The following is a 27,812-nucleotide window of genomic DNA, read 5'->3' on the forward strand; positions in this document are numbered from 1 at the left end:
TCAGTAGTCTTTAAATAAAATTTTACATAAATCAAACCTAGTTGCTCCAAAGTCTTTTTTTCCTAACTTTCCACCAACTCCTTAATTCTCTCTTCCCATCACCTCTATTAAAAAATGTAGAAATGGAACATTGTAATGGAGGCACATATGGATATCAAAATTATTCCCTTTTGAGACATGTTTGAGATTTCATTGCTTACTGAGCAATACAGATGGAAGAAGATGTCAATTACAATAAAAGCTTCCTCTTAAGATTCCTTGTGACAGAACCTTATCCAAAGCTAAGATATTTCCCTTTCCCTTTTCCTCTTGGAGTTCTGCCATACAGAAAGAATGTTTGCTAACTGAGTTCTGTCTATTGTTCCTCTGTAAAACTAGTGTATTCCTGAGCACTGTCGTCTAAGTGAACCAAAATCCGTGTTTGGAATTTGCTAAATGATTGGAAAGGAGAAAAATACTTTAAAAGTCCTTGAAATGAACACTTTCAACGACAATGAGTATTTGCTTAACTAAATAACTTTTAATTCAACAAAGTTAAGATATGAAAGGTACTTCAGAGGCCTAATGCAATGCCTTTATTTCACCAATGGGGAAACTGAGGCTTAGAGAAACTAAATGATTACTTCATTTCTGCTACCACAAGTAATAGCTGTTATTTTAAAGCATAAGTGTGCCCTGAAAAATGTCCTATCTTTGCTGTTTTATTACAATATTCTAAGTACTTTATAACCAACCCCATTTTAACATACCTTGTCATAATGGACAGTGAGCAATACAGAACCCAACCATGATCCAGTAAATATTTGAAGTCCAGTAATAATTGTTGACATATGATTTAGGAGAAATATAAAAATTTCATTTATATAGTCCCCGAGGACCTCCTTATAATCTTGTTCCACCTAATGTCATGTTGTTTGTAGGATTATTTTACAGGACTAATATTTTTAAATAGTTGAAGAAAATGCTGTTTTAATGGAAGGTCAACAAATTTTCTTTTCTCATCCAAAACCTATCCATGGGGTCATCTATGTACTTACTGAAGATTGAGGCCTGCTATGACAAGTAAGAGTTTGTCATAAAAAATAAATTAATGAACAAATAGAAGAGGTCCAAAGACAAAAATGTACTTTCATTGTTAAAAGTTATATTAAATGTTTCAAGTCACTATTGATCAGAGAAATGCAAATTACAATTACTCTGAAATACCACTACACCTCTCAGACTAGCTAAGATGACAGGAAAAGATAATGACAAATGTTGGAGGGGTTGTGGGAAAAGTAGAACATTGATTCTTTGTTGGTGGAACATTAATGGATCCAATCATTTTGGAGAGCAATTTCTAACTATGCTCAAAAAGTTATCAAAATGTGCATATTCTTTGACCCAGCAATGTTTCTGATGGGCTTATATCCCAAAGATATCTTAAAGGAGGAAAAGGGACCCACATGTGCAAAAATGTTTGTGGCAGCTCTTTTTGTAGTGGCAAGAAACTGGAAATTGAGTGGATGCTCATTAACTGGAGAATGCCCGAATAAATTGTGGTATATGAATATTGTGGAATATTATTGTTCTATAAGAAATGACCAACAGAGGCCTGAAGAGACTTACATGAACTGATACTAAATGAAATGATCAAAATCAGGAGATCATTATAAACCTCAACAAGAATACTATATGATGATTAATTCTGATGGACGTGGTTCTCTTCAACAATGAGATGATCCAAACCAGTTTCACTTGTGCAGTGATGAAGAGAGCCATCTACACCCAGAGAGAGAAATATGGGAACTGAGTGTGGACCACAACATAACATTTTCATTCTTTCTGTTATTGTTTTCTTGCATTTTGTTTTCCTTCTCAGATTTTCTTTTCCTTCTTGATCTGATTTCTCTTGTGCAGCAACATAGCTGTATAAATATCTATACATATATTGGATTTAATATATTTTGCATATTTAACATGTATTGAACTACCTGTCATCTAGAGGAGGGGGTGGAGGGAAGGAGGGGGAAATTTGGAACAGAAGGTTTTACAAGGGTCAATGTCGAAAAATTCCCCATGCATATGCTTTATAAATAAAAAGCTTTAATATAAAAAGAAGAAAAAAAAGTTATATTAAATGCTCTCTACTTACCATGCTGATATTTTTTTGGGCTTCCTTGATTCTCTGTATTTCAGGAGTATCTGCCACTGTTGAATAGTTAGTCATCATCTTCTCTGCTTCATCTTTGTATTTTTTCTTTTGTTAAAATAGTAGAAACATTTAAAGAAATCATATGATATTGGCTTTCCACAATTCTATTTTGATATGTGGCATTATATTCAAAAGTAGTTCTTGCCATGAAATAAAATTAAAATAAAATTAAGTTAAAATTCTCCATGTTTAGTCTCATCCTTACTCTCCAAAAAGTCTCACTGGTCACTGGCTGAGAACAAATATCTTTAGTGGGGTGAGGTGAGGTTGGCTATGTAGATATTCTTTTAGTTTGTAGAATCTAATATTTCTAGGCTAATTCCTTTCCTTTATCCCTAAACCTCAAATTACAGGCAGTAAGGTCTCTTATATATAGCCATCATCCTGGACATTTTAAAGGCTAGAAAATGACATGGTTTTAGGTTCTAATATCCTCTCCCTTAAAGTTTTAAGAGAAGATAGGAAATATTGTTGTTTAAAGGCAAAATACTTCGTGTATCACAGGAATTATACTATGCTCCTTCAATCCCTGATCCATTTCAAAAAGAGAGTTTTCAGGTATTTTTGACAAAAAATATTTATGCTACAGAGATTAATCTGAAGGAGTCAAAGAAACAAGACAAAGCTTTTAAGAGAAAACCAGACCAATGGAAATAAATAAAACTATAGATCAAAGTCTTCTGTGTTTATCGTTAAAGTTATTTCAGCTTTCTAGAATTCCCTGAATTGATGTAACCTGCTTAAGTCAAGCTATCATTGTGGATTATAATTGAATAAATTTCCTTAAGAATCAGTTCTGTAGTAAAAACCAGCAATCTGGCAGCACTCAGCATTATCTTGAGGTGGTAGCCTTTCTCTGAAAATTCAGAATTTATAGTCTTCAATGACTTCCGCTCTGTAAATGTCAGTATAGTCAAGTGTTATTTTTTTCACATGCCAAAATGACCCTATATATTCATAAACCTAGTCCCATTCCTGTTTCTACCTAATGTCTCTCTTTGTGTCCAAAAACTAAAACTGAAATTCCTACTAGCAATTAATTTAATGATATTATGTCTATAAGAAGCTGGCAATTAAACTACTTTAAAAAGTCACCTCTCATGGGTTAATAGAAAGGAATATTGCCTCACCTCAGCTAGATTATATACAATAACAAGTTTTCTTGCTACAAATATAGCTACAAAGCAGCTGAGTTACTATAGTCTTTATTCATAATCATGCCCCCTTATTAAAAGCAAACAAAGATATATTGATAGTAATAAATATTAAAAGTTCAAGGTAAATGTAACTTAAAATGTACAAAAAGAAAAATAGCAAAAGGATGGGATAAAAACATTGGAGCAATTTCTACTATTTATCTTGTCCTATAAAAATGAGAGTCAATGGTAGAGTGGAGTAGTATAAAAAATGTTGGCTTTGGAGTAATAAAATCCAAGCTCAAATCCCACTTCTGTTCTTATTTCCTGTGGGATTAGGATTCTGGGTAAATTATCAGACTTTTCTAGGCCCAAATTTTTAATCAATAAAATGAAAAAGTTGAACTCCATGGCCTCTAAAGTCTCTTCCATCTCTTGACTTTTTGAACTATCATGGAAAGACAGAATATTAATATAAGCAATTATAAGTTGATTTTATGGCATTTTGTCCAATTATGGAATAATCTTTATCCATAAAGTGAAATTGCAGGAGTTGTGGGGTGTTTGAAGGAACACACAAGACAGATGGATCACTAGAACATACAACAATTGACACTTTCATTCTTGACAAACCTGGCTGTAGATTTCAGATGCTCTCTTGGCTCGTAGCATATCTGGTATATCCATGCTCACTTGCATTCCCTTTCCTTTAATTTCATTTTCCAAGTCTCTCTTGTATTCTTTCTAAGAGTTTAGAAGAGAGTTTGACGTACTTGATTTAGTGTCTATTTTGTTCATACCTATTTAACCAACTTAATCCATAAGAATGGATCTAACGCTAAAATTCCCTATCTGATTGTATACATTTATCCAATTTAGAAAGTGACTTTTTTTTCTTTTTCTTCTTTATTTACCTGGCTTGCCATTTCAGATGCTTTCTTAGCTCTTTGGATATCAAGAGTATCCGTGCCCACCTGCATCCCTTTGCCTTTAATTTCTGTCTCCAGATCTCTTTTATATTCTTTCTGTGAAAAACAAATGGACAAATGGCATAAAGTTTCTTAGTAACTCATTTTCCTCCTTTGTTATCCTGTATATTCTAATTACTAACTATACTCTACCAACTCTTCCTTCAAAATTCATGAACGTTCCAGTTAAGTTTAACCAAGATTTATTAAGGAGGTTCAAGGCATCACTCTTGATTCCATCTCTTTCTTCTCAATCCCAATGGTACCAGAATTACAGGAGAAAATAGTAAAATTATGCCAGTTGGAGACTTCAGTCTTTCCCTATCAGGGATAAATTTTTAAAATAAATAAATAAACAAAATATCTAGCCCTATCAAGGAAAAGTAAAAAATAAAAATAAATAAATACATAACTATAAAATATATAAGAAAGAAGTCAAGGATTTAAATAGAATCTTAGAAGAATTAGATAAAATAGAGCTCTAGAGAACACTGAATGAAAACAAAAAGGAATCTGCTATACATAATATCTTCACAAAAATTCACCATGTTTTAGGGCATAAAAACTTACTATCAAATGCAGAAAAGAAGAGATATTAAATTAACCCTTTTTAGACCAAAACACAATAAAAAAAAGATTATGGAAGTACAGATTAAAAGCTAATTGGCAACTAAATAATCTGATCCTGAAGTATGAGTCAAAGAAAAAATTATGGAAATTATTAATAATTTAAGAGAATGACAGCATTCCAAATTTTGTGGAATGCAATTTAGAGAAGATTTTATATTTTTAAATATGTGCAGTAAGATATATAAAAAAGCTAATCAATGAATTGGGCATGCATCTAAAATTTTAAAAGAACAACTATTAAATTCTCAATTAATCAACAAAATGGAAATCCTCAAAAATCAAAGGAGAGGTTAATAAAATTGAAAGTTTAAAAGACTGGACTAATAAATAAAACTAGGAGCTAATTATATCAAAAAAGATAGACTAAATCATTGCTTCATATGATTTTTTTTAAAGAAAGAAAACCAAATTATTCATATCTAAAATGAAGAGAATGAATACACCCCTAATAGTGATGAAATTAAAGCAATTATTAGGAGGCTTTTCCCAATGATATGCCAATAAAACTGTTATTCTAAGTGAAATTGATAAATATTTATAAAAATATCAATCTCCCAGATTTATAGAAGAAATTGAATATTTTACCATGTCTTAGAAAAAGAAATTGAACAAGCCAATAATAAACTCCCTAAGAAAAAACCCTGGAACCTGATGGATTCATAAGTGTATTCTACCAAATATTTAAGAAATAATTAATCACAATATTTGAAAATAAGTAAAGAAGGAGTCTTATCAAATTCTTCTTTTCACATAAATGTGGTTTCTATACCTAAGCTAGAATAAGAAAGAGAGAGAGAGAGAGAGAGAGAGAGAGAGAGAGAGAGAGAGAGAGAGAGAGAGAGAGAGAGAGAGAAAAGGCCAATTTTCTTAATGAATGTTCATGTAAAAATTTTAATAAAATTTTAGTAAGGAGATTATAGCTATATATTACAAATAATATACACTAAAACAAAATGAGATTTATATTAGGAATAAATTTTTAAATAATAAATTTATATTAGGAATAAATTAGGACTGGTTCAATATTAGGATAACTGTCAACACAACTGGACATATCAAAAACAATAAAATTATGTGATTATCACCACAGATACAGAAAAGGCTTTTGGCAAAATATAAAAACCATTTCTTTAAAAAAAGAAAGAAAGAAACACTGGTGAACATAGGACTTAACAGAGCTTTCCCTAAAACTATCAGTAATATCTATCTAAAACCATCAGCAAGCATTATCTGTAATAGGGATAACCTAAAAGCCTTCCCAATAATAGTGAGTTGAGCAAAATGCCCATTATGATTAGCCAATACTATGCTAGAAATTTTATCTATAGAAGTAAGAGAAGAAAAAAATAAAGGAAATAGAATAGGCAATGAGGAAATAAAACTATTTGTAGATAATATAATGATATACTTAGAAAATCTGAATTAACTAAAAGAATTGAAATAATTAACAATTTTAGCAAAATTTCAGGGCATAAAATAAACTCACACAAATTATTAGAATTTCTATGTATTTACCAACAAAATTCAGCAGCAAGAGATAGATAATTTTCTTTTAAAATAATTTTAGATAATATAAAGTACCTGGGAATCTACCTACTATAACTCCTGCTACAAACTACATTAAATGAATACAATTACAAAAATACTTTTCACACAAATGCAGTCAGATCTAAACAACTGGAGAAATAGTAATTACTCATGGATGGATTTAGCCAATATGATTAAAATAACAATTTTATCTTAATTAATTTACTTATTGAATTACATACCAATCAAACTACAAAAACATTATTTTATATATCTAGAAAAAAATCATAACAAAATTCATCTGGAAGAACAAAAGCTCAAGAATATCCAGGGAATTAATGAAAACAAAGGAAGGTAGTCTAGTTATAGCCGTTTTCAAACTGTATTATAAAGCAGCAATTATAAAAACTATTTGATGCTAAGATATTGAACAGTAGATCACTGAAGTAGACTAGGCACATAAGAAACACATGCAAACAATCAGAATAATCTAGTGTTTGATAAACCCAAAGACTCCAGCTTTGGGGACAGAACACTTTTTGACAAAATCAGGAAAAAATGAAAAACAGTTTAGCAGAAACTATACATAAACTAAAATCTTACATAATATATCAAGATACCAATATGAAAAAATGATTTAGACATAAAAGGTAATATGTTAAGTAAATTGGGGGCTATGGAAAATGTACCAGTCAGATCTGCAGGAAGAGTTTCTGACCAAACAAAAGATAGAGAAGATCACAAGAAATAAAATGGGTAATTATAATTATATTAAATTAAAGATTTTACATAAACAAATTTAATGCAGCCAGAATTAGAAGGAAAACAGGAAAGGAGGGAAATTTGGCAACCCATTTCTCTCATAAAGTCCTTGTTTCTCAAATAAATAACTGAGACAATTTTATTTTAAGAATATAAGTCATTTTCCTGTTGATAAATGCTCAAAGATATGAATAGGTAGTTTTCAGAAGAAAAAAAGTCAAAGTTCTCAATAATCACATGAAAAAAAATATTCCATTGCATGTTTAACTAAATTCCTTGCTGTCTTAGGAAGAGAGAAAAAGGGAAGGAGGAAGAAAATTTTGGAACACAAGAATATTGAAAACTATCTTTGCATGTATTTGAAAAAATGAAATACTATTTAAGAAAAAATATTCTAAATACTGATGAGAGAAATGCAAATTAAAACAACTCTTATGTTACACCTTACACTAGCACACATGCTAACATGACAGAAAAGAAAAATGACAAAAGCTGTAGGGGATGGGAAAAATTGGGATTCTAATGCACCGTGATGGAGCTGTGAAACTAATGTAATCATTCTGCAGAACAAATACCCAAAAGACTATAAAAGCATGCAAAGCTTTTGTCCCAGCAATATGCCAAAAAAAAAAACCAAGAAAGGGGGAAAGTATCTATTTGTACAAAATATTTTAGCAGTTTTTTGTGATGGCAAATAATTTAGAATCAATGGGATATCCATCAATTGGGAAATGGCTGAATGAGTTGTTATATATGATTGTGAGAGAATACTATCATGCTATAAAAACTTACAAGCAGGACTGTTTCAGAGAAATCTGGATAGAGTTGCATGAATTCATGCAAAATAAAGTGAATAAAATGAGAACATTATATATAGTACACAATATTGTAAAATATTGTAAAAGACTCAACTACCCTGATTAAGACAAGAATCCAAGAAAATTCCCAAGAACCTATAATGAAAAATGTTATCCTCCTCCAGAGAGAGAACTAATGAACTCTAAATTAAGATTAAAACATATATTTTTAACTTTATTTTTATCATTTTATGTTTTCTTTTGCAATGTGACTAATACAGAAATATATTTGGCATAACCTCCTATGTATAATTAAATCAAAGTGCTTGCCTTCTAAGCAAGGAGAAAAGATGGGAGAAAGAGAATCTGAAATTCATAATTTTGAGTGCTTTTAAAAAAAACAAAAAACACACAATTGGAAAATAATGAAATAATTAAAGTAATTTTTTTAAAAAAATGAACTCATGGGGAATTTTACCCTCTGAAAACCTGGCCATGAATTGATTGGTATAAAAGGACGAACTCTATAGCCATTTACCATACTAACCTGGCTTGAGATTTCAGAAGCTTTTTTGGCTCGTTGTATGTCAAGGGTGTCTACGCCAATTTGCATTCCTCTACCTTTAATTTCAGTTTCCAGATCTTTCTTGTACTCTTTCTGTGGGGGAATAACATTACAAACACTCAGATAACATATATTATACACAACTCAGGAACAGAAACATCTGAGAACTTTAGAAAAAGTCAATCTTTTTTTAAATCACAAAATTCATCTGCATCAGAGATCATGACAGCAAATCTTCAAAATTCTTTGGAATACACCACCCTCATGCTTATGTTAGAATCCTAATGTAAGTTGTCAATGCCATAACTTAATTTTTATAAGTACAGAATTAGCCACAATTGATTCCCAACAAGGCCAGGATGAGCCATCTTTCATCCCTACCACCAGGACCAGGATAATGTCCTTGCATCCAATTCACCATTTCAGAGACCTTGACCCTTGCTCTGGACCTGAAGCAAATCCCTTTTCAATCAGGTTGCAGTCTGCCTTCCAAGGCTTTCTCCCTATTCTCCTCTTCATACCCTCAGTAGTCCAGATCCACTCTGACCTATATATTTACTTATTCAAACTCAACATTCCATCATCCACCTCTGTCTCTTTTCACAGGCTGAATGTATAATTACAACAGTGCTCAGAATATACTCATATATTATTCTTCCTGGTCATACAATTCTCTAATGACATCCTATACACCATTTCTCCAATTCAATTCCTAATTTTAATATAGATTCACAGACACAATGATCTTCTCCTATTATTGACTAAGTAGTATTCAACTTCAGTTATTTGCAGACTTTAGTTTTATGACAAAACCATTCAATGTCACAAGAAAAGTATTGGTATTAAAAAGATAGGTTTTTATTTCAAAGGGAAGTTTAAGGGCATTTATAAAAATGCCTTATTCTTCTCTCCCTATTCAAATGTGAATAAGAGAATCCCTTAAACTCTTTTTCTATATCACTGCCAGAAGATGAGCCAAGAGATGAGACAAAAAAGTAAAACTGAGATTCAAGATTTAGAAGAAACATTATGGTTTAAGTGCAATCAGGTAAATACAGGCTAAGTAGGACCCAAACTAGATTAAAATGTAACTTTATTGGATTTATTTAAAATAATATTATCTTAGTATAATTATTATATTAATACATAATATTAGAAAAAACTATTATAAATAAAATAGAACAGATAGCAATAATAGATGGCTTCTTAAGTCAAAATGTGGCCCATAGGGAGCGTTATATACAGTTTTGTTGTTACATTACCTTTTGAGCTTGATGCCAATGAAATGATTCATAGTATACCAGATTTGAAATTGAGAAGATCTGTATTCAAACCCTGCCTTTGATACATACTAGCTTAATAGAGTTAGCTCCTCCAAGAATCAACAGAAAAATATATTCTATATTTTAGTAGCATAATTTTGGGTAGGAAAATAATACTATAAATAAATGTATATTATAATAGACCATATTTTATATAACATATATAAATAAACATTGGAAATAATTTAAATCATCTTCTCAAAAATTCAGTTTCTATAGCCAATATTTCAACAAATTCAAATGAAAATGCAAAAATGGAAACATTTAGTAAATTTGGCATACAAACCTCACTTGCCATCTCAGATGCTCTTTTCGCTCTTTGAATGTCAGGGATCTCTGAACTAAGCTCCATTCCTTTCCCCTTTATTTCATTTTCCAGATCCTTTCTATATTCTTTCTGTTGGAAAAGAATGTTGAATTTTAAGGCTTGTAATACCATTTTAAGTGAGGGAAAACTTTAAATCTTTTTTTACAGGATATGAGAAGAAAAAATGTGGAGTAATTCAGACTGATGAGTATTAATGTTCTTTATTTCATTTCTGGGCTGCATTTCTCAGTCTAATCAAGTCCAGAAGATCTTCCAATTCTGTTAATCTTTATCCTTTCATCCCTTCTCCCAATTTTTATGTCCCATAGTCAGTGATAAAAAAAAGATGTCTCTACTTTAAATGGTCTTAGGAAATCTCAGGAAGATATGCTTCTTATTAATTATTTGAACTGTTTCTTTGAAAATCCTCTATAAAATATGAATCACCTGAAGTATATAGCTAAAAAAGAATGAAAAATTACAAATCAAAAGATACAATGTATCTCAAGGTTAAAAAAATAAAGTATGGATTCATTTTAGCCAGTGAATATTTCTGTTCTCTTTGAAAAACCTATCCTCTCTCATACCTTGATTTATAGATTGATGTTAAAACAAAATATTTTCATTCTATTTGAGTGAGAGAGGTTAGTTATTTCTATAAACAGAAATGGACTTCAATAGAGCTTAATATTTTTGCAAATTCAATTTAGAAAGAACAAAATTTTGCCCCAATTCTATTTTAGCAAGATCAGTGTTACAAAATGCTAAATTCTCAAATGCAAGACAAGACTTCCTTTAATGATCAGAATTTATGTTCCAGTTAAGTGAATGATTCATTTTCTCCATTCGTGTCTTCAATTCATTATAGCAAGATATTAAATGCAATTTAACTTAGCTAACGCCCTATTAGATATTATACTATGTAGTTTGAAGCCATTTATTTTTCATTGAAAAAGCCAAAGAAATCAATAAAACAAAGATAATTTAGACCTAAATGCCTACATTTTAAAAGAATGTATACTTTCACTAAATAATTAAGATTTTTTTCATGAAAGAAAAGAAACTAGAAGCATTGTCAGATAGTTAAAAGATCGTTTTTGATGTCCCAACTATGAATTTTTTTCATAAATTTCTCATATAAAATAAATGGAAATTCTAAGGAATAGGTAGGACCTGAAATCATATGGCTAAAATCAGATATACTTCCCGTCATTAAGGCATAGTTACATCTTAGATTATTCAAAGTTACATTACCAGAGTGGAAACTTCAGTAGGTCTTAAAAAATTGGAAGAGGTTCAGATTCCTTCAAAGTAATCATGTGTATTTCTAGCATTCACCAGCTTAGCTCAGTTTGGAGAAGCTCATCACCAACAAGTGAGCCAATAAGTACTGCTGTTGCCAACTTAGCAACTCAGGAAGAAATCAAAAAGGCTTTATAATCAGCTTTGGTAGAAGATACACCCACATACATCAAAGTCAGAATGTGGGATGGATTTGATAATGTAAAGACTGGGAATGGCAAAGAATATTTGATTTTTAAGTCCATAGGGGTTCATGTAGGAGCTCAAGAATTCATAGGATTTTCTTCTGTGTACTTTTCAAAAAGATCCATTTTAAGATTTCAACTAAGTAAATTCCCTTTACATCCTTGATCTCTTTTTAATCTGTCCCTGAGACATTACTTTCTCTTGATGAAACCTTGTCCAGCAACCTCATATAATCACATAACTTCAATGATCACATTTCTATAGATGACTAATCTATCTTTAGTCTCAACTTCTCTCTTGGGATCCATTTACATTTCTGCCTATCTATTGGGCAAATGCAACTGGATAACCTGCCAACACCTATAATTCAACATGTCCCAAAATGAACTTAACCTGTTTTCCTGGAAATTTGTTGCTCTTTTTACCTTCTTTCTATAACTTCCCAAGGTCAAAATTTTAAAATCATCAGATTTTTGCTTCTTTTATTACCAATATTCAAATCACTGAGAATTCCTTGCAACCTTACCTGCACAGTATTAAAAGCATGCATCATTTCCCCTTCCATTTACACTAAAAAATAAAAATCTCAACTAGAAAACATTATGAAAGGAAAAGTTTTTATTACATTAAATTAAATTTTGCACAAACAAAACCAACAGAAACAAGATTAAAAGAGAAGTATAAAGCTGGGAAAAAATCTTTATAGTCAGTGTTCCTGATACAAATCTCATTTCTAAAATATATAAAGAACTATGTCAAATTTATAAGAATATAAGACATACTTCAATTCATAATTGCCCAAAGGATATGAACAGACAATTTTCAGATGAAGACATTAAAGCTATCTATAGTCATATAAAAATGCTCTAAATCACTATTGATTAGAGAAATACAAATTAGAACAACTCTGAGGTACTATCTCATACTTTTCAGATTGGCTAAGATGACAGGAAAAGATAATAAAAATGTTGGAGGGAATGTGGGAAAATGGGGACACTAATGTATTGTTTGTTAGTGGAGTTGTGAAATGATCCAACCATTCTGGAGAGCAGTTTGAAACTATGTCCAAAGGGCTTTAAAACAGTGCATAGCCTTTGACTCAGCTGGGTCTGTATCCCAAGAAAAATATAAAGAGGGGAAAAGGACACAGGTGTGCAAAAATATTTGTAGCAGCTCTTTTTGTGGTAGCAAAGAATTGGAAAATGAGTAGATGCCCACCAATTGGGGAATGGCTGATTAAGTTGTGATATATGAAGGTAACAGAATATTATTGTTTTATAAAAATGATGAACAAGCTGATTTTTAGAAAAAACTGGAAAGATTTCCACGAACCAATTTTGAGCGAAATAAAAACCAGGAATACATAGTACACAATAAGACCAAGAATGTGTGATGATCAACTATGAAAGACTTGGTTCTTCTCAGTGCTTCAGTGATCCAAAGCAATCCCTATAGATTTTGGACCAAAAAATGCCATGTGCATCCAGAAAAAAAAAAACAAAACTAAAGAGACTGAATGTAAATCAACACATGTTATGTTCACTTCTTTTTTTCTGGTTTTGTTTTGTTTTGTTATATATATATATATATATATCCCCCAGGTCTTTCCCTTTTGCTCTTATTTTTCTCTACCAACATGGTTCATAAAGTAACACGTATTAAAAATAAATAAATTTACTAGAAAAATTTTTAAAAAAATCATATTTTCCCCTGGACTATCACAACTTTCCATTCAGTCTATAAGCTCCCACTCTTAAATTTCTCTAAACAACCCTATATACCACAGCAAGATTTCCTAATACACAGACCTAATCAGATAACTGCAGCATTTGAATATATACTAAAACATTGCATTTGCAAAAAAAAAAAAAAAAAAAAACCATCACCACAACATATTATGATTTCTCCTCCCTTGGATTCTCACAGCACTGTATTTAGATTTCTCTTATGCACTCCAAATACTGTGTTTTCTATTTCAATTAACCTATTGCATGCTTTGCCTCTGCTAGATTCCATACTTTCCAAGTTAAGTGAAGTGAAAATGTGAGTTTTTTCATTTTCTTTTTTCACTCTTCCTATCTTCTTTCCCTAATACCTAATAAATAAAAGTTCTTTAAAAACTTCTGAGTCCAAAGACTCTGGAAGCCTCTAATATTTTTGAGGAGGGGATGAAGATTCATATGGTCAAAATTATTTTGACATTAATACTAGGGTATTTTAATATCTACTATGGTAAATATTGTAAATATAACCCACAGAAACAAAAGCTCTTTGGCGACTTAATTATTAACAGTGGAAAGAGGGTAATATCAAAAAGTTTGAGAAACTTTGGCCTAGTGCAATGCCTTACATAGAATAAGTACTTAATGTCTGTGGTTGCTTCCTATTGACTAAGGTCAATAATACAAAGAACTTATGATTGGCTTTCAGTCCAAGTCCAGTGGAGTAAGAGGAAATATGAATATTTACTCAAAATTCCCTTTTCAAAGTGGAGGGAGAAGAAATGTTAATAGGACTTAAAGTATGAGAAATAAATAACTCTCCAAAGATGCCCAAAGGCCAATATAGAAAACATTGTTGTGCCTCATGTTGTTCCCCATTATTATCAGTAAGCATACATCTTCAGAAACTCCCAAGGATTGGGAAGAAGAAAAGAGGGCCAGGTAGAGAAATTGATAAATTGTGCATGTAATTCTACATAGTTACAGTGTTAATATTTAACTTTTAGTTAAATAGTAAATGTAAATTTGGCAAACTCTTGTTTTTTAGAAGTTTATGCTGGTAAAATGGCCAGTATGGAAAAGCAAACATTTGTATTACGACATTTTACTGCCTTAAGAAATTCCTTCTAACAGTTATCTTCAGCTTAAATAATTCATGTCAATTTTAAAATCATGATAACTGATCAGATATAGATAGATAGATACACACACACATATATATGTATATACATAAAATTATAACTAATACATATCCCAAACACAATCTTAAACTTTTAAAAATTAATTTTATAATTATAACATTTTACAACATTATCCCTTGTACTCCCTTCTGTTCCAAATTTTTCCCCTCCTTCCCTCCACCCCCTCCCCTAGATGGCAGGCATTCCCATATATATTAAACATGTTATAGTATATCCTAGGTACAATATATATGTGCAGAACCGAATTTTGTTGTTGTTGTTGTTGTTGTTGTTGTTGTTGTTGTTATTGTTGTTGTTGCAAAGGAAGAATTGGATTTGGAAGGTAAAAATAACATGGGGAGAAAAACAAAAAAATGCTAACAGTTTACACTCATTTCCCAGTGTTCCTTCTCTGGGTGTAGCTGATTCTGTCCATCATTGATCAATTGGAACTGGATTATCTCTTCTCTATGTTGAAGATATCCACTTCCATCAGAATACAGCCTCATATAGTATTGTTGTTGAAGTGTATAATGATCTCCTAGTTCTACTCCTTTCACTCAGCATCAGTTGATGTAAGTCTCTCCAAGCCTCTCTGTATTCATCCTATTGGTCATTTCTTATAGAACAATAATATCCCATAACATTCATAATTATTCAAAATTATAATTAATTATAAAATTATAATTATAATATAATGATAAATATAAATTATAAATATAAATAAATATAATTATAAATTATAATTAATTATTCATAATTATTCAAATTATATTCATAATTTACCCAACCATTCTCCAATTGATGGGCATCCATTCATTTTCCATTTTCTAGCCACTATAAAAAGGGCTGCCACAAACATTTTGGCACATACAGGTCCCTTTCCCTTCTTTAGTATTTCCTTGGGATATAAGCCCAGTAGTAGCACTGCTGGATCAAAGGGTATGCACAGTTTGATAACTTTTTAAGCATAATTCCAGATTGCTCTCCAGAATGGTTGGATTCTTTCACAACTCCACCAACAATGCATCAGTGTCCCAGTTTTCCCACAGCCCCTCCAACATTCATCATTATTTGTTCCTGTCCTCTTAGCCAATCTGACAGGTGTGTAGTGGTATCTCAGAGTTGTCTTAATTTGCATTTCTCTGATCAATAGTGATTTGGAACACTCTTTCATATGACTGGATATAGTTTCCATTTCATCATCTGAAAATTGTCTGTTCATATCCTTTGACCATTTATCAATTGGAGAATGGCTTGATTTCTTATAAATTAAAGTCAATTCTCTGTATATTTTGGAGATGAGGCCTTTATCAGAACCTTTAACTGTAAAAATGTTTTCCCAATTTGTTACTTCCCTTCTAATCTTGTTTGCATTAGTTTTGTTTGTACAAAAGCTTCTTAATTTGATGTAATCAAAATTTTCTATTTTGAGATCATTATTGATCACAATCAATAATGATCTCTAGTTCTCCTTTGGCCACAAATTCCTTCCTCCTCCACAAGTCTGAGAGATAAACTATCCTATGTTCTTCTAATTTATTTATGATCTCGTCCTTTATTCCTAAATCATGGATCCATTTTGATCTTATCTTAGTATGTGGTGTTAAGTGTGGGTCCATGCCTAGTTTCTGCCATATTAATTTACAGTTTTCCCAGCAGTTTTTGTCAAATAAAGAATTCTTATCCCAAAAGTTGGGGTCTTTGGGTTTGTCAAACACTAGATTGCTATTTTTATTCACTCTCTTGTCCTGTGAACCTAACCTATTCCACTGATCAACTAGTCTATTTCTTAGCCAATACCAAATGGTTTTGGTGACTGCTGCTTTATAATATAGTTCTAGATCAGGTACAGCTAGGCCACCTTCATTTAATTTTTTTTTTCATTACTTCCCTTGAAATTCTCGACCTTTTGTTCTTCCATATGAATTTTGTTGTTATTTTTTCTAGATCATTAAAATAGTTTCTTGCAAGTCTGATTGGTATAGCCCTAAATAAATAGATTAGTTTAGGGAGTATTGTCATCTTGATTATATTCGCTGGCCCTATCCAAGAGCATTTAATGTCTTTCCAATTATTTAAATCTGACTTTATTTTGTGGCAAATGTTTTGTAATTTTGCTCATATAATTCTTGACTTTCCTTTGGTAGATATATTCCCAAATATTTTATACTATCGACCGTTATTTTGAATGGAATTTCTCTTTGTACCTCTTGCTGTTGAATTGTTTGGTAATGTATAAAAATGCTGAGGATTTATGTGGATTAATTTTGTATCCTGCAACTTTGCTAAAGTTCTGAATTATTTTAATAGCTCTTTAGCAGAGTCTTTGGGGTTCTCTAAGTATACCATCATGTCATTTGCAAAGAGTGATACTTTGATTTCCTCATTTCCCACTCTAATTCCTTGAATCTCTTTCTCGGCTCTTATTGCCGAGGCTAGAGTTTCTAGTACAATATTGAATAGTAATGGTGATAGTGGGCAACCTTGTTTCACTCCTGACACAATCTTAAACTTGAAAGAAAGTTTATTTTGTAAATTTGGAATAATCCAATTTATTATTCATTTGATAGAGTAAACCTTTTTTTTTTCTTTTTTTTCATCATCTTGGACATTAATACTAGATTCTATTACAATAAAATGTACTATATTAACAATCATGCCATAATGTTTTGATAACATTGATTAAACATTTCAGTGGTAATAAGTGATGATTTTTTAAAAAAGGATGATAAAAATGAAAATCTATTTAAGAGACAAATATAGATTATTTCCTATAATGGGCTTAAATTATATGAGCATTTCTCTTCCTTCTAAGAGCACAAAGTATTTGCACATAATGGATAGTTTACACAACTTTCCTATTTGTGAGTATATCACTTCAACTGAGACAATATGGAAATGGAAACGAGAGACAGAAAGAAAAACATGATTCCAAAAATATAAGGTATTTCAATAAGAGAATACACATTTGAAAAGCTGTTTTTCTATCAACATTTCAATACATTTAAAATTTTTTAATTGCTTATAAAGCTTTTAAAGAAAATAAGACATAAAAAGAAATAAAATTCATAAAAGAAAAATGATAATTTCTTATTTATGACCTTAAATATGAATATCAAGTCCCATTCTACTAAAAAGCAAAATGTTTACCTCAAGACAAAAATAGATAACAACTAATACTTTTTAAATACTCAGTGTCCTGTGCTCACCACTGTTGTACTATTGGTCGAACTACATGTAGCCTGTACCCTTCTTATTGGGTACTTCTTCATTGTTATCTTTCCTTAAAACACATCATGAAAGTATTTTCTTTTTGTAGGCAATCAGGGTTTAAGTGATTTGCCCAAGGTCACATACTTAGTAAATGTCAAAGCTACATTTGAACTCAGGTCCTCCTGATTCCAGGACTGGTGATAAAAGTATTCAAGAGCAGTGACTGAGGCAGGGTATGAACACTAAGTGTTCCTGCACTTTCTGTCCACCAATATGACTATCATATCAGCTTCTAATATCAGAAAACTTCTATCAGTCTATTTCCCTATGGGTAAAATGAGGATAAAAATTGTACTTCCCTCAAGAGTTGTCAGAAAGTTCAAGCATTCTCAAAGTATTATCAAAATATTCTTGGATGATGATGATGACACAAACAGACTTGAGATCTCACTGGTTTGGAAGTTCTGTCCAGTCACGCAGATTGCAACTATCCATGCCAGTTAAACTTTTGGTCATGTTCTCTTCAAAAAAGAGATTCCACATAATATGCCGGCAATATTTCTCACTTTCTCCTGAAATTTCTAGAATACACTGTTTACCTCTTATCCCTTGCTCTTACCATATGGTCAGTTCATCTTTTCTTCCTATCATATAATTCCATGATGATATATACTTTATTCCTGGTTTTTCAGACTTCCTCATTGGTTATGTATTTTTATACATACTGTTTATACTCAGCATGAGTGTCTCCATTGTCTATGCAAAATGTATCATTATTTCTTCAGAGGCAGTGACAGTCCATTCTTTGCATCACTAAAACTTTACAGCACTAAAAAGATGAGCCTTTGCTTTCACTGGAAGCTTAAGGTCAATTAAACAATTCTGCAATTTGGAAAAATATATCCAGCCTGCTCTCCTCCTTTTCCTTTCCAGAACAAGTGCATTATCCATCTCACTATCTGTATTATAAATAAGTTAGACAAGCTCAGAATTAGGTTTTTCACTATATGGTAGAAGAAGAAAAGCAATTAACAGATTTCTTACCAGGTCAAGGTAAAAAGTCTTCAAGACTAATAACATTTAGAGTTCAATGAAACTAAAAAGGTTAAATATAGGATGTCTAACAATATGACAAAACAAAACATCTATTTAGTCCCTATTATATAACTAAATTATATATATATATAAAATAGCATATTATATGTTACAATATATGTTATATATATACATATATATATGTATTTATATACTTTTTTCTGAGATTGGATTTTTAGCTCAGGTCTTCCTAACTCCAGGTCTAATGCTCTAATTACTTAACCACTTAGAAGGATCAAATGGACATAAAATAACAAAATTCCATCAAACAGTAATAGCAAGTCTATATAGTGTTTAAGCTTTAAACCTAATGAGGGAGGTAACCTAAATATTAATATCTCTGCTTTATGAGTGAGGAAAACTGAAAGTCAAAAAAGGTTTTTACCATAGCAGCCATAAATGATAACCAAGATTCCAAATCCAACATTCTTGACATCCTTTGATGTAACCTTGTCAGGATACAGAAACTGACTAGGCATAAAGCTATTACCAAGAAATATTCCATGGGCCATTTTATTCCTCTGCTCAGGATAGCTTTTGTAAAACCAAAGCAAATATCAGAAATTCCTTACCTCTTTGAGAAGATTTGTTACATATTTTACATGCAAAAATTCTGGAGTCTTGTCTAAATCCATTGATGGCCTTCCTTTGATTGCTTTTTCAAAGTCCTTTCGATAAATTTTCTGTTTCAGAAGACAGAATAGTCACCCTTATTTTGTGAAATACTAATAGCTATTGAAAATATGTCAAAGAACAAAACAGCTGGTGACTGCCATACGTTTCCTAAGTCAGGACCCTTTCATCAAGAGAAGGATTTCAAGCTTCTGCTAAGATTTTTGATTAGTGCCTCCTATGATTAATTTCACTGTTGAACTAGGGTGAAAAGCAAAATGAAAAACATTCATTACCCTCTTTTTCTCCTGGCAAAGTAGCCTGAGTGAGACTACTCAACATCACACAGCCATGATTACATGACATCAGAACTGCTCAATTAAGTCTAAAAATTCTGTGAAAAAGAATCAGTTGAACTAGATGTCTGCTTAGTTTGATGAATTACTTCAGTCAAAATGATTGGTAATCCAAAGACCCCAAGTGGGCACAGCCACTCCAAGAAACCTCAGTGGTATCCAAAGTCTTGGTTTCCTGCTTTTCAAATATATAAATGAGCATCTCATTTTTTAAAGTATAATGCATAATTTCCTCCTGGATGCTCCTAAGCTTTGGAATCTGATATATTCAATATCAGTTGGTAGAAACAGGATTAAATAAAAGCTTGATTGATTGAACTAAATGAATTTTCCCTGAAGTTCATCAGTAGTAAATGATTGGCAGCATGTATATTAGGTCCAATTAATACAGTTTTTACAATGTTGTTATTAAAAAGAACTATCATGCTGCTTCTCTCTCTACCTTGCTCACAAGTGACACCTCCAAGCTAAAGCTGATCTTTTGAAATGAATTATATCTATCCAGGTTTTATATCCCTTATTATGGCAAGGCTCAGCCCAAGGATATGTTCATAAGCAAGTATCCATCTGTATCTTCAAAAGCTTAGTAAGCTTCTGCATAATGACCAAGCTTAAAACAGCATTTCTATAAGCTCAGCAACAACAGCTACAACCTACATCTCTCTTCCTAAATATCTAATCCTTGATTTTTCCTCTTTAAACCACAGTAAAAACTTTAGATTTTCGAACAGGAAAAAAAAGAAATGGAAAGTTGATATTAAGCAGAGGCCCATGAAGCCCAAGAATTAAACCAGTTCCTCAAAGGGTAATAAATCCTGTATAAAAGCTGCCAGCAAAGAGAAAAAGTCAAGGAGAAATAGAGGTCATACACATTGCTGAATATAGGATCACTAAGACTTATTCTGCTGATGCTAAATACCCAACCAATTCATATTTTAAAATTAAATCAAGTGCACGCATGCTATCACATAGACAAACCAGGAACTTAATGGACTTTTTCACTCTTTAATGATCAGTTTTTCTTTTGTTTAGTTGATTTAGACACAGATGTAGTTAACGGCAAAGTAAAGTTCAAACAAAACTTTCAAATGTTAGAAAAATATATGTATAATGTAAGTTCACAATTCCAAGAGCCAAATATTTGGATCAAATATTAAATCCTCTAGTCTACAAAGCATCTGCCTGTCTGTCTGTTTCTTTCTCTTTCTCTTTCTCTCTCTGTCTTCTCTCTGTCTCTGCCTGCCTCCCTCTCCCTCTCCCTCCCTCCCTCCCTTCCTCCCTTCCCCCCCCCCCTCTCTCTCTGACTCTCTCTCTGACTCTCTCTTCCCCTTCCTCCCTTCCATAGGTATGCATACATATCTATGAATATATATATATATGTGTGTGTGTGTGTGTGTGTGTGTGTATGGTATACCCTCTTCTTTCAGGTCTTCTTACATAAGATATCTTCTAACACTAAATATTTTCTCTAGCTGTCCCCCATGCTAAAATGCTTTCCATCTTCATCTCCAGCTCTTGGATACCATCTCTCAGCTAAAATCCTTCCTTCTAGTAGAAGCCTTTCCTAAGTTTTTCTTAATTCTAGTGCCTTCCCAATGTTGCCTTTTTCAGTTTATCTTTTCTATAATTTAACTTATTAGTACACAGTTGTCTGCATTCCCCCTTAGAATAGGATCCCTTTGTTAGTAGGGACTTTTTTGTCACTATGATTTAGCAAATGGTAGATACTTGATAAATGATCATCAACTGTCATTTATCACATTTGAAAGCACGAAAGAACAAAGTATTCACATGAAAACTTCTAGATGGCATAATTTAGGAGTGGGGAACCTATTTTTTCTATTTAATAACCTTGACCTATAAAAATAATTAAGAGTCATATGAAGTAAAACAACTTAGTTAAATTGGTTTGTGGTTTAATTTCAATGTATTTGGAGAAGGAGGAGGAGGAGGAGAAAGAAGAGGAAAAGGAAGAGGAGGAAGAAAAAAGGAAGGAAAATCAAAGAAGGTCCATGGATGGAAGAGAAAAGATGACAGATAACAAAGAAATGAGAAAGATAGAGGAAAGAGAGATGAAGAAAGAGAAAGGGAACCATGCAATAGGTCCAAATTACCTATTGATCTCTGATGCTTCAAAATTTTTCAATTACCATTATTGTTTGAAATGTTAGTTTTTAGATTAAATCATACTTTGCATTAAGATACATTTTGATGAGCTGTGGTTTCATAGTTGTATATCCCCCCCCCATGATGGAGAAAGCAACCTCTCTTCAACTTAATAGACAGTCTCTGAAAGTTGCTATGGCTGAAAATTTTCATTACCCTGACTTTTTTCCTTAGATCTTCCAGAAAATTCTCTCTGAATGGGTTAGCAACAAGGATGAGAGAGCTTTAATCTCAGTAACCAGAGCATTGCAATCTATGCAGATGTGATGAGACCAAAAGCTTACTTTTTTACAAAATAATTTACTGATAAGGTTTATATGCATCATTTGCCTGGTAGATGCCATTACAGAAATATTTTAGTTAAAGGGAAAGAGAGAATTATTATTTCATTAGTGTGGAAAACTTCTAGTTTGGATACCTCTGCAGACACAGATATATAATACAAATGTATACATAGTTGCCTAAGGAACTTCACAAGTTAAACAATTTGCCCATGATTATGCATGGGCATGTGTTGGAGGCAGGACAGAAATGAAGGTCTTCTGGAATCCAAGACAGACCTTCAATCCACTCACCATGCTACATCTACTATTTTAAATGTTGTATGCAATCATTTAATTACAGTCATTTCTCCCAAGAATTAAGGCCTGTGACTACTTGACTAAATTCATACAATGTTGAAAATTTGTTGATTTGTGAATTTTATTAATTGGCCTAAAAATAAAGTAGCCACTGGACTGTGCTTTCTTTTTGTGGTCATTGTAGAGAATTTTGTCTGTTTCTTTTTAGACTGGACCTATGATTTCATTGCTCTATTCTCAAACTTTTTTAAGGGTTCCCCAAAAAGCTTTTGTTTGAATTGAATACACCTACCACTATTGAGCATCTACATGTATTGAAATTTACTGAATTCGAAATTAAAATATTTTAGCATTATTAACAAAATAGTTTTGGCCTCATGGATCATCTAAAAGAGTCATAAGGACGCCAGTGGTCTCAGGTTGAAAGCCTCTGATCTAGAGAACTCTAAGGAAATTATCTTTATCAAAGCACAACATTATTTGCACTACAATTTAAAATTTTATAGAAATGCCTTGGGAATACGGAAGTTTAATGACTTCCCAAGATCACAAGATAAGTATGTGTGCTAGAAGTAGAACTAGAATGCCAGTCTTTCTGAGTCTTTCTTAATATTTCTGCATTTCATGAGCTGTGGTTTCATCTCTATATATTCCCTCCCATGAAGGAGAAATAAATCTCTCTGCAATCTAGTAGACAATGTCTAAAAGTTGTGATGGCTGAAAAAAATCACCCCAACCCACTTGAGCTTGTTTATGATGGTCCTCAAATGACCAACATGTTGTCTATTACCATATATGAAATGGAAAGCCTTTTTAACTTTCTAGGAACATTACAAGCCTAGGGAGAAGCCTAGGGATCTTGGAGCCCAATTGAAAAACAACAAAAAAATTACCAACCTCACTTTGCATTTTTTGGGCCTCCTTTGAAGCCTGGTAAGATGGAGTGTCCACAAATTCAAGCAGTGACTTTCCTTTTGCTTTTTCATACTCTTCTTTGTACTTAACCTAGATTTTTAAAAGGTTCCATTAGAAACTATATAGCAACCTCTTTGCTTTAAAATGACTGTTTATAAATTGTATGGGAAGATTGGATACAAATAACTATATCAAATTGCTTACCATCTTAGCAGAGTAGGAAGGTGAAGGAGGAAGGGAGAAAATTTGGAACTCAGAAATTTTTTTAAATGAATGTTAAAATTGTCTTTACATGTAACTAGGAAAAATAAAATACTGTATGAAAAATTAATAAGTAAAGGAAAAAATCAAGATTTCAATACATGAAAAAAATCATATGGAGATAGGGCAAGAGAATTTGGGTCAAAGTACATCTTTAAAACCATTAGATATTTGTCCTCATTCTTAGATTCATAGAATGCCTAAGAGAATTTGAAAGATTAAGGAAAGCATAAAATTATAGCTCTTAGGGCTAGAACATTTTGCCTGTCTTCTCTAGCCCTTTGGTTTAAAGATGCTCAAATATTGCATCATATTTTGTGAATGAAGGAATTGAAACCTAAGGAAGGTTACATATGAAGAGAAGTGAGAGACAGAGTCAAAACTCAGATCCTGCCTCATGGAACAATGTTCCTTCTATTATACCATTACTGCCCTGTAATAGAAGTAATAAAAAGGCATCAACCAAAAAAAATGTTAATACATTAGGAAAAGCATTAAATTAACATACACTGAAAATGAATCATTTTTTAAAAATAAAATCTAATTATAGTAATTCAAATCATATAAGAAGTCCCCTTTAGTTTATTTGTACAAAAATAAAAATGTCTTCCATCCCTACCCCAAATCCCAAGAGAAAGTGATATGACATTTTCAGGAAATTATATATCAGATAGTGTATCAAGGGAGGAATTAATTTACTACGTTGAGTTTTTTTTAAGATTTGACATGAGAAACAATTTTGTATTATGACAAGTACAGAATAACCTATTGCCAACATAAATTATATGAATGAATGTGACCTTTAGGTCACACTGAACTTTAGTAAATAGTACATTAGTAAATCACATAACAGAAGAAAACATGAGGCTAATTTTATATCCTGATGTCATTGGGGAAAGTGGAAAAATAAAAGAGAATATTTCACAGAGACCATATAAACTTCTTAATAATCCTCCATCTTAACCCTCTAAATTTATTTATAGTGATCTTAAATATAAGCTGAAATGGGTTTACATAAGATCTCATGCAAAAAGTCATTCTCTGCAAAAGCTTCCCATAGATTCTCCCAAAAAAGTTATTGAATAAGTACTCCAAAAAAGGGGCTGGGAGCCACATTAAATACATATCCAAGAGCTTCCAAGTACAGTCTCTTTAAGCCACTGCAGCTCCAGAAAAGGGATTTCTCTAACTAGATACAAGCATGGCTCAAGAAAATCTGGGAGGGAAATGGGTAATGTCTCTTCTGGTTCATATAGAAAGGTGCATTGTTTTATGCTCCCAGTTTTGAGCAGAAACATGCATCCCTTGTAAACAGAGATTTATTCCTCCTGAACACACAGGGGATAATAAACAGAACTGAAAGAGACATCTTAGATTATCAGTCCAAACTCTTTTTTTATACATAAAGAAATTGAGAACAGACAAGCTGTTTATATTTCACATTGTTTTAATTTGATGCTCTTTCTCTCAATACTGCTAAGCAAATGAACAGAAAAGAATTTAATAAACCCTTGCTCCTACCAATTTAATTCTACAGCTCTACAGCTCTACAAATCAACATTAACTCATTTTTTCTCTTAAAGTGAGGTTCTTTGTTGAACCACAGATTTTCAAGGAGCATCAGGTATTTACAATACCTGACTCTAGAAAAAGCCACTTGAAGTTTTCCAAAAAGTATCTGTTATTTGCAAATCCATCCCAACACTGGCAAGTCTTTACTGGTTTTTGTTTTATTTTTTTGGAGTCATTGCCACTCTGATGAAGTCTCTTTCAATTTGATAAAGAAGTGTCCTGTTATATCCATACCTGACTCTGGAGTTCTGTGTTGCCTTTATGATGGAGGTGTTCAGCTGTGTCAATTTCAAAATGATAACTTCCTTTGCTTTCTTCAAACATCTTCTTATATTCACGCTAAACAGATAATATGGAAATTCATTTAAAAGGCATAGAAATAGGATAGAAGCTAGATTAATGATTTCTGAATGATAGGAAATTTCCACTTGAGGAAACTCCATCAACCAAAATTGAGAAGCAACTTCACTACACCTGATAACATTACAGAGTACATAGATCACTAAGGGGTCGGGACATTTGTCCGAGGTCACCCACCAGAATGTGTTAGGGCCAAGACCTGGATCCAAGTTTTTTTGGCTAAAAAAAGTCAGCTTTTTAACCAATAAGCTATAAATGTCTCAAGTATTTAAAATAAAAGGGATTAATTTATAATATCAATGAAATATCAAACTGAAATAAACCATCATCAAATAGTTTTTTAAGGATTAATTACTTAGAGACATGATTTGAATCACATTCTATATTTAAATTCCTTATCTATAATCCAAATTAGACCCACTTTGCCTTCCATGGATAAACACATACACATATCTACACATGTACACACACATATGTATGTAGATATGCATATGTATGGTTGTGTATTTATATATGTACATATTGTATATATGTATATATCAATATATGTGTAAATATGATAGATACAGACATGCAAAAGTTAAAGAACTGGTATTAAATCCAAATTGATAAGATCCCTCTGGGCCACATATTAACTTAGGAAAACACAAATTAATATTATCTATAAAGTATTATATTTTTATTTATTTTGTTAAACATTTCCCAATTACATTTTAATCTGGTTCTGCAGCACTTGGGACTTTTACCAGATGCCTGTGGGCCTGGGGTTGCAATTTGACACTTCTGTATAGCCAATCTTTTAAATAAACTACAAACATTAACATTACACACCAGAGAGAATTATAACAATATTAGGTAATAATAGAAAGAGGTCATAATTGAATGCTTAGACTTTTAAAATGTTCCACTCTTTTAAGTGAATTTTAAAAGATTTCTGCTAAGTCTCCCTCCAATTCTCCCAGGGTATGATTTCTATTATGCATGTCTAGATTATGTGCAATAATGCCCTGTTAGATTTTAATTTCCATGAGGGGAGGAATCACTTTTCATTTAATCCCTATAGTTTTTCATACCACAGTGCTCTATATATTTGGCAGGGGTACAGGAGAAGTACTAGACTTGTGGTTTCATTGTTATAGGGAATACCTAGAGAAGAAATTCCCTCCATTAATGCAAATCATCCACAATTCTAGAAATTATGGTCTTAGAAAATTGCCAAGAAGGGCTAAGAGGTTAAGTCATTTGCCCAGGATCATAACTCTATGTGTCTCAAAGACAGAAGTTAAACTAAGGTCTTCTTAATGCCAGGAATTGTTCTATCTAATGTTTTTTTCTGCTATCCACTCTTGTTCTTCATACAGCATGTGCTTAATAAATGTTGACTTCCTTTAACTAAATTAGTCAAAGATAGATTTGTAGAAAAAGTACAAACGCAATTGGAAAAAAGGAAGGAAAAAACAAAGAAAAGAACAAGGAAGATTCATGAGTTGATTAACCTTTATGAGAAATCTTTGAGCTGGGGTAGAATAGTTAGACACAAACCTAGTTTACTTAAAAGGAGAATAAATACAAATAACTAGGAGCAACCAGTTGAATAAATTTAAAGTACCCTGTGATTATCTTGAATGAAAGTTATGAGGGTAAAGAGAACAGAGTAACTATGAGAGGCCTTCAGACTGAAAAATGAGAATGTGACAACAGATTGAATCACAGAGAACTTGTAGACATTGATAGAGCAAATATGGTAGGCATCTGGTGACATTACTGTGGGAGAAATCAACCATGGTAAAAAAATTATCTTGATTGCCAAAAGGCAAAGCAAAACCAGGAGACATTCTTGAGTTATATTATCATGTATCTGAATCAGTTCCTAGGATATGAAAAGGTCAAAATGAATATCAATAGGAACCAGGAGAAAGGAGACTCACTAAATGTACCTACTAGTCCAGGAATTTGAAGTTGAAAGAGAAGAGAGGGAAGTCCAATTTGTAGACAAAGAGGAGCCCAGCATCAGTTTCTTGAAAAGTGAGGTATTTAGGAACCATTTCTAAAGCTTCCAAAATAATCTTCCTAAAACATC

The 27,812-nt window shown here is 32.0% G+C and overlaps 1 protein-coding gene across 5 annotated transcripts in view; it reads right to left on the reverse strand.

Annotated features, from left to right (window-relative positions):
* The window catches only part of NEBL (nebulette), a 464,176-nt gene that overhangs the window by 60,135 nt on the left and 376,229 nt on the right, over positions 1-27,812 (reverse strand). For 3 of the 5 annotated variants that reach the window (XM_074266879.1, XM_074266877.1, XM_074266880.1), the window contains 8 exons: positions 25,607-25,711; positions 23,522-23,629; positions 19,482-19,592; positions 10,188-10,298; positions 8,562-8,672; positions 4,245-4,355; positions 3,964-4,074; positions 2,135-2,239 (listed from right to left, as the gene is read on the reverse strand). The exons of the other annotated variants lie outside the window; for them this stretch is intronic. In XM_074266879.1, the coding sequence (XP_074122980.1) occupies positions 2,135-2,239; positions 3,964-4,074; positions 4,245-4,355; positions 8,562-8,672; positions 10,188-10,298; positions 19,482-19,592; positions 23,522-23,629; positions 25,607-25,711 (873 nt within the window). The remainder of the gene's footprint in view (positions 1-2,134; positions 2,240-3,963; positions 4,075-4,244; positions 4,356-8,561; positions 8,673-10,187; positions 10,299-19,481; positions 19,593-23,521; positions 23,630-25,606; positions 25,712-27,812) is intronic. 5 annotated transcript variants of the gene reach the window in all.

This window comes from Sminthopsis crassicaudata, chromosome 5, assembly GCF_048593235.1.
Source record: "Sminthopsis crassicaudata isolate SCR6 chromosome 5, ASM4859323v1, whole genome shotgun sequence".
In the NCBI taxonomy this organism is placed as follows: Eukaryota; Metazoa; Chordata; class Mammalia; order Dasyuromorphia; family Dasyuridae; genus Sminthopsis; species Sminthopsis crassicaudata.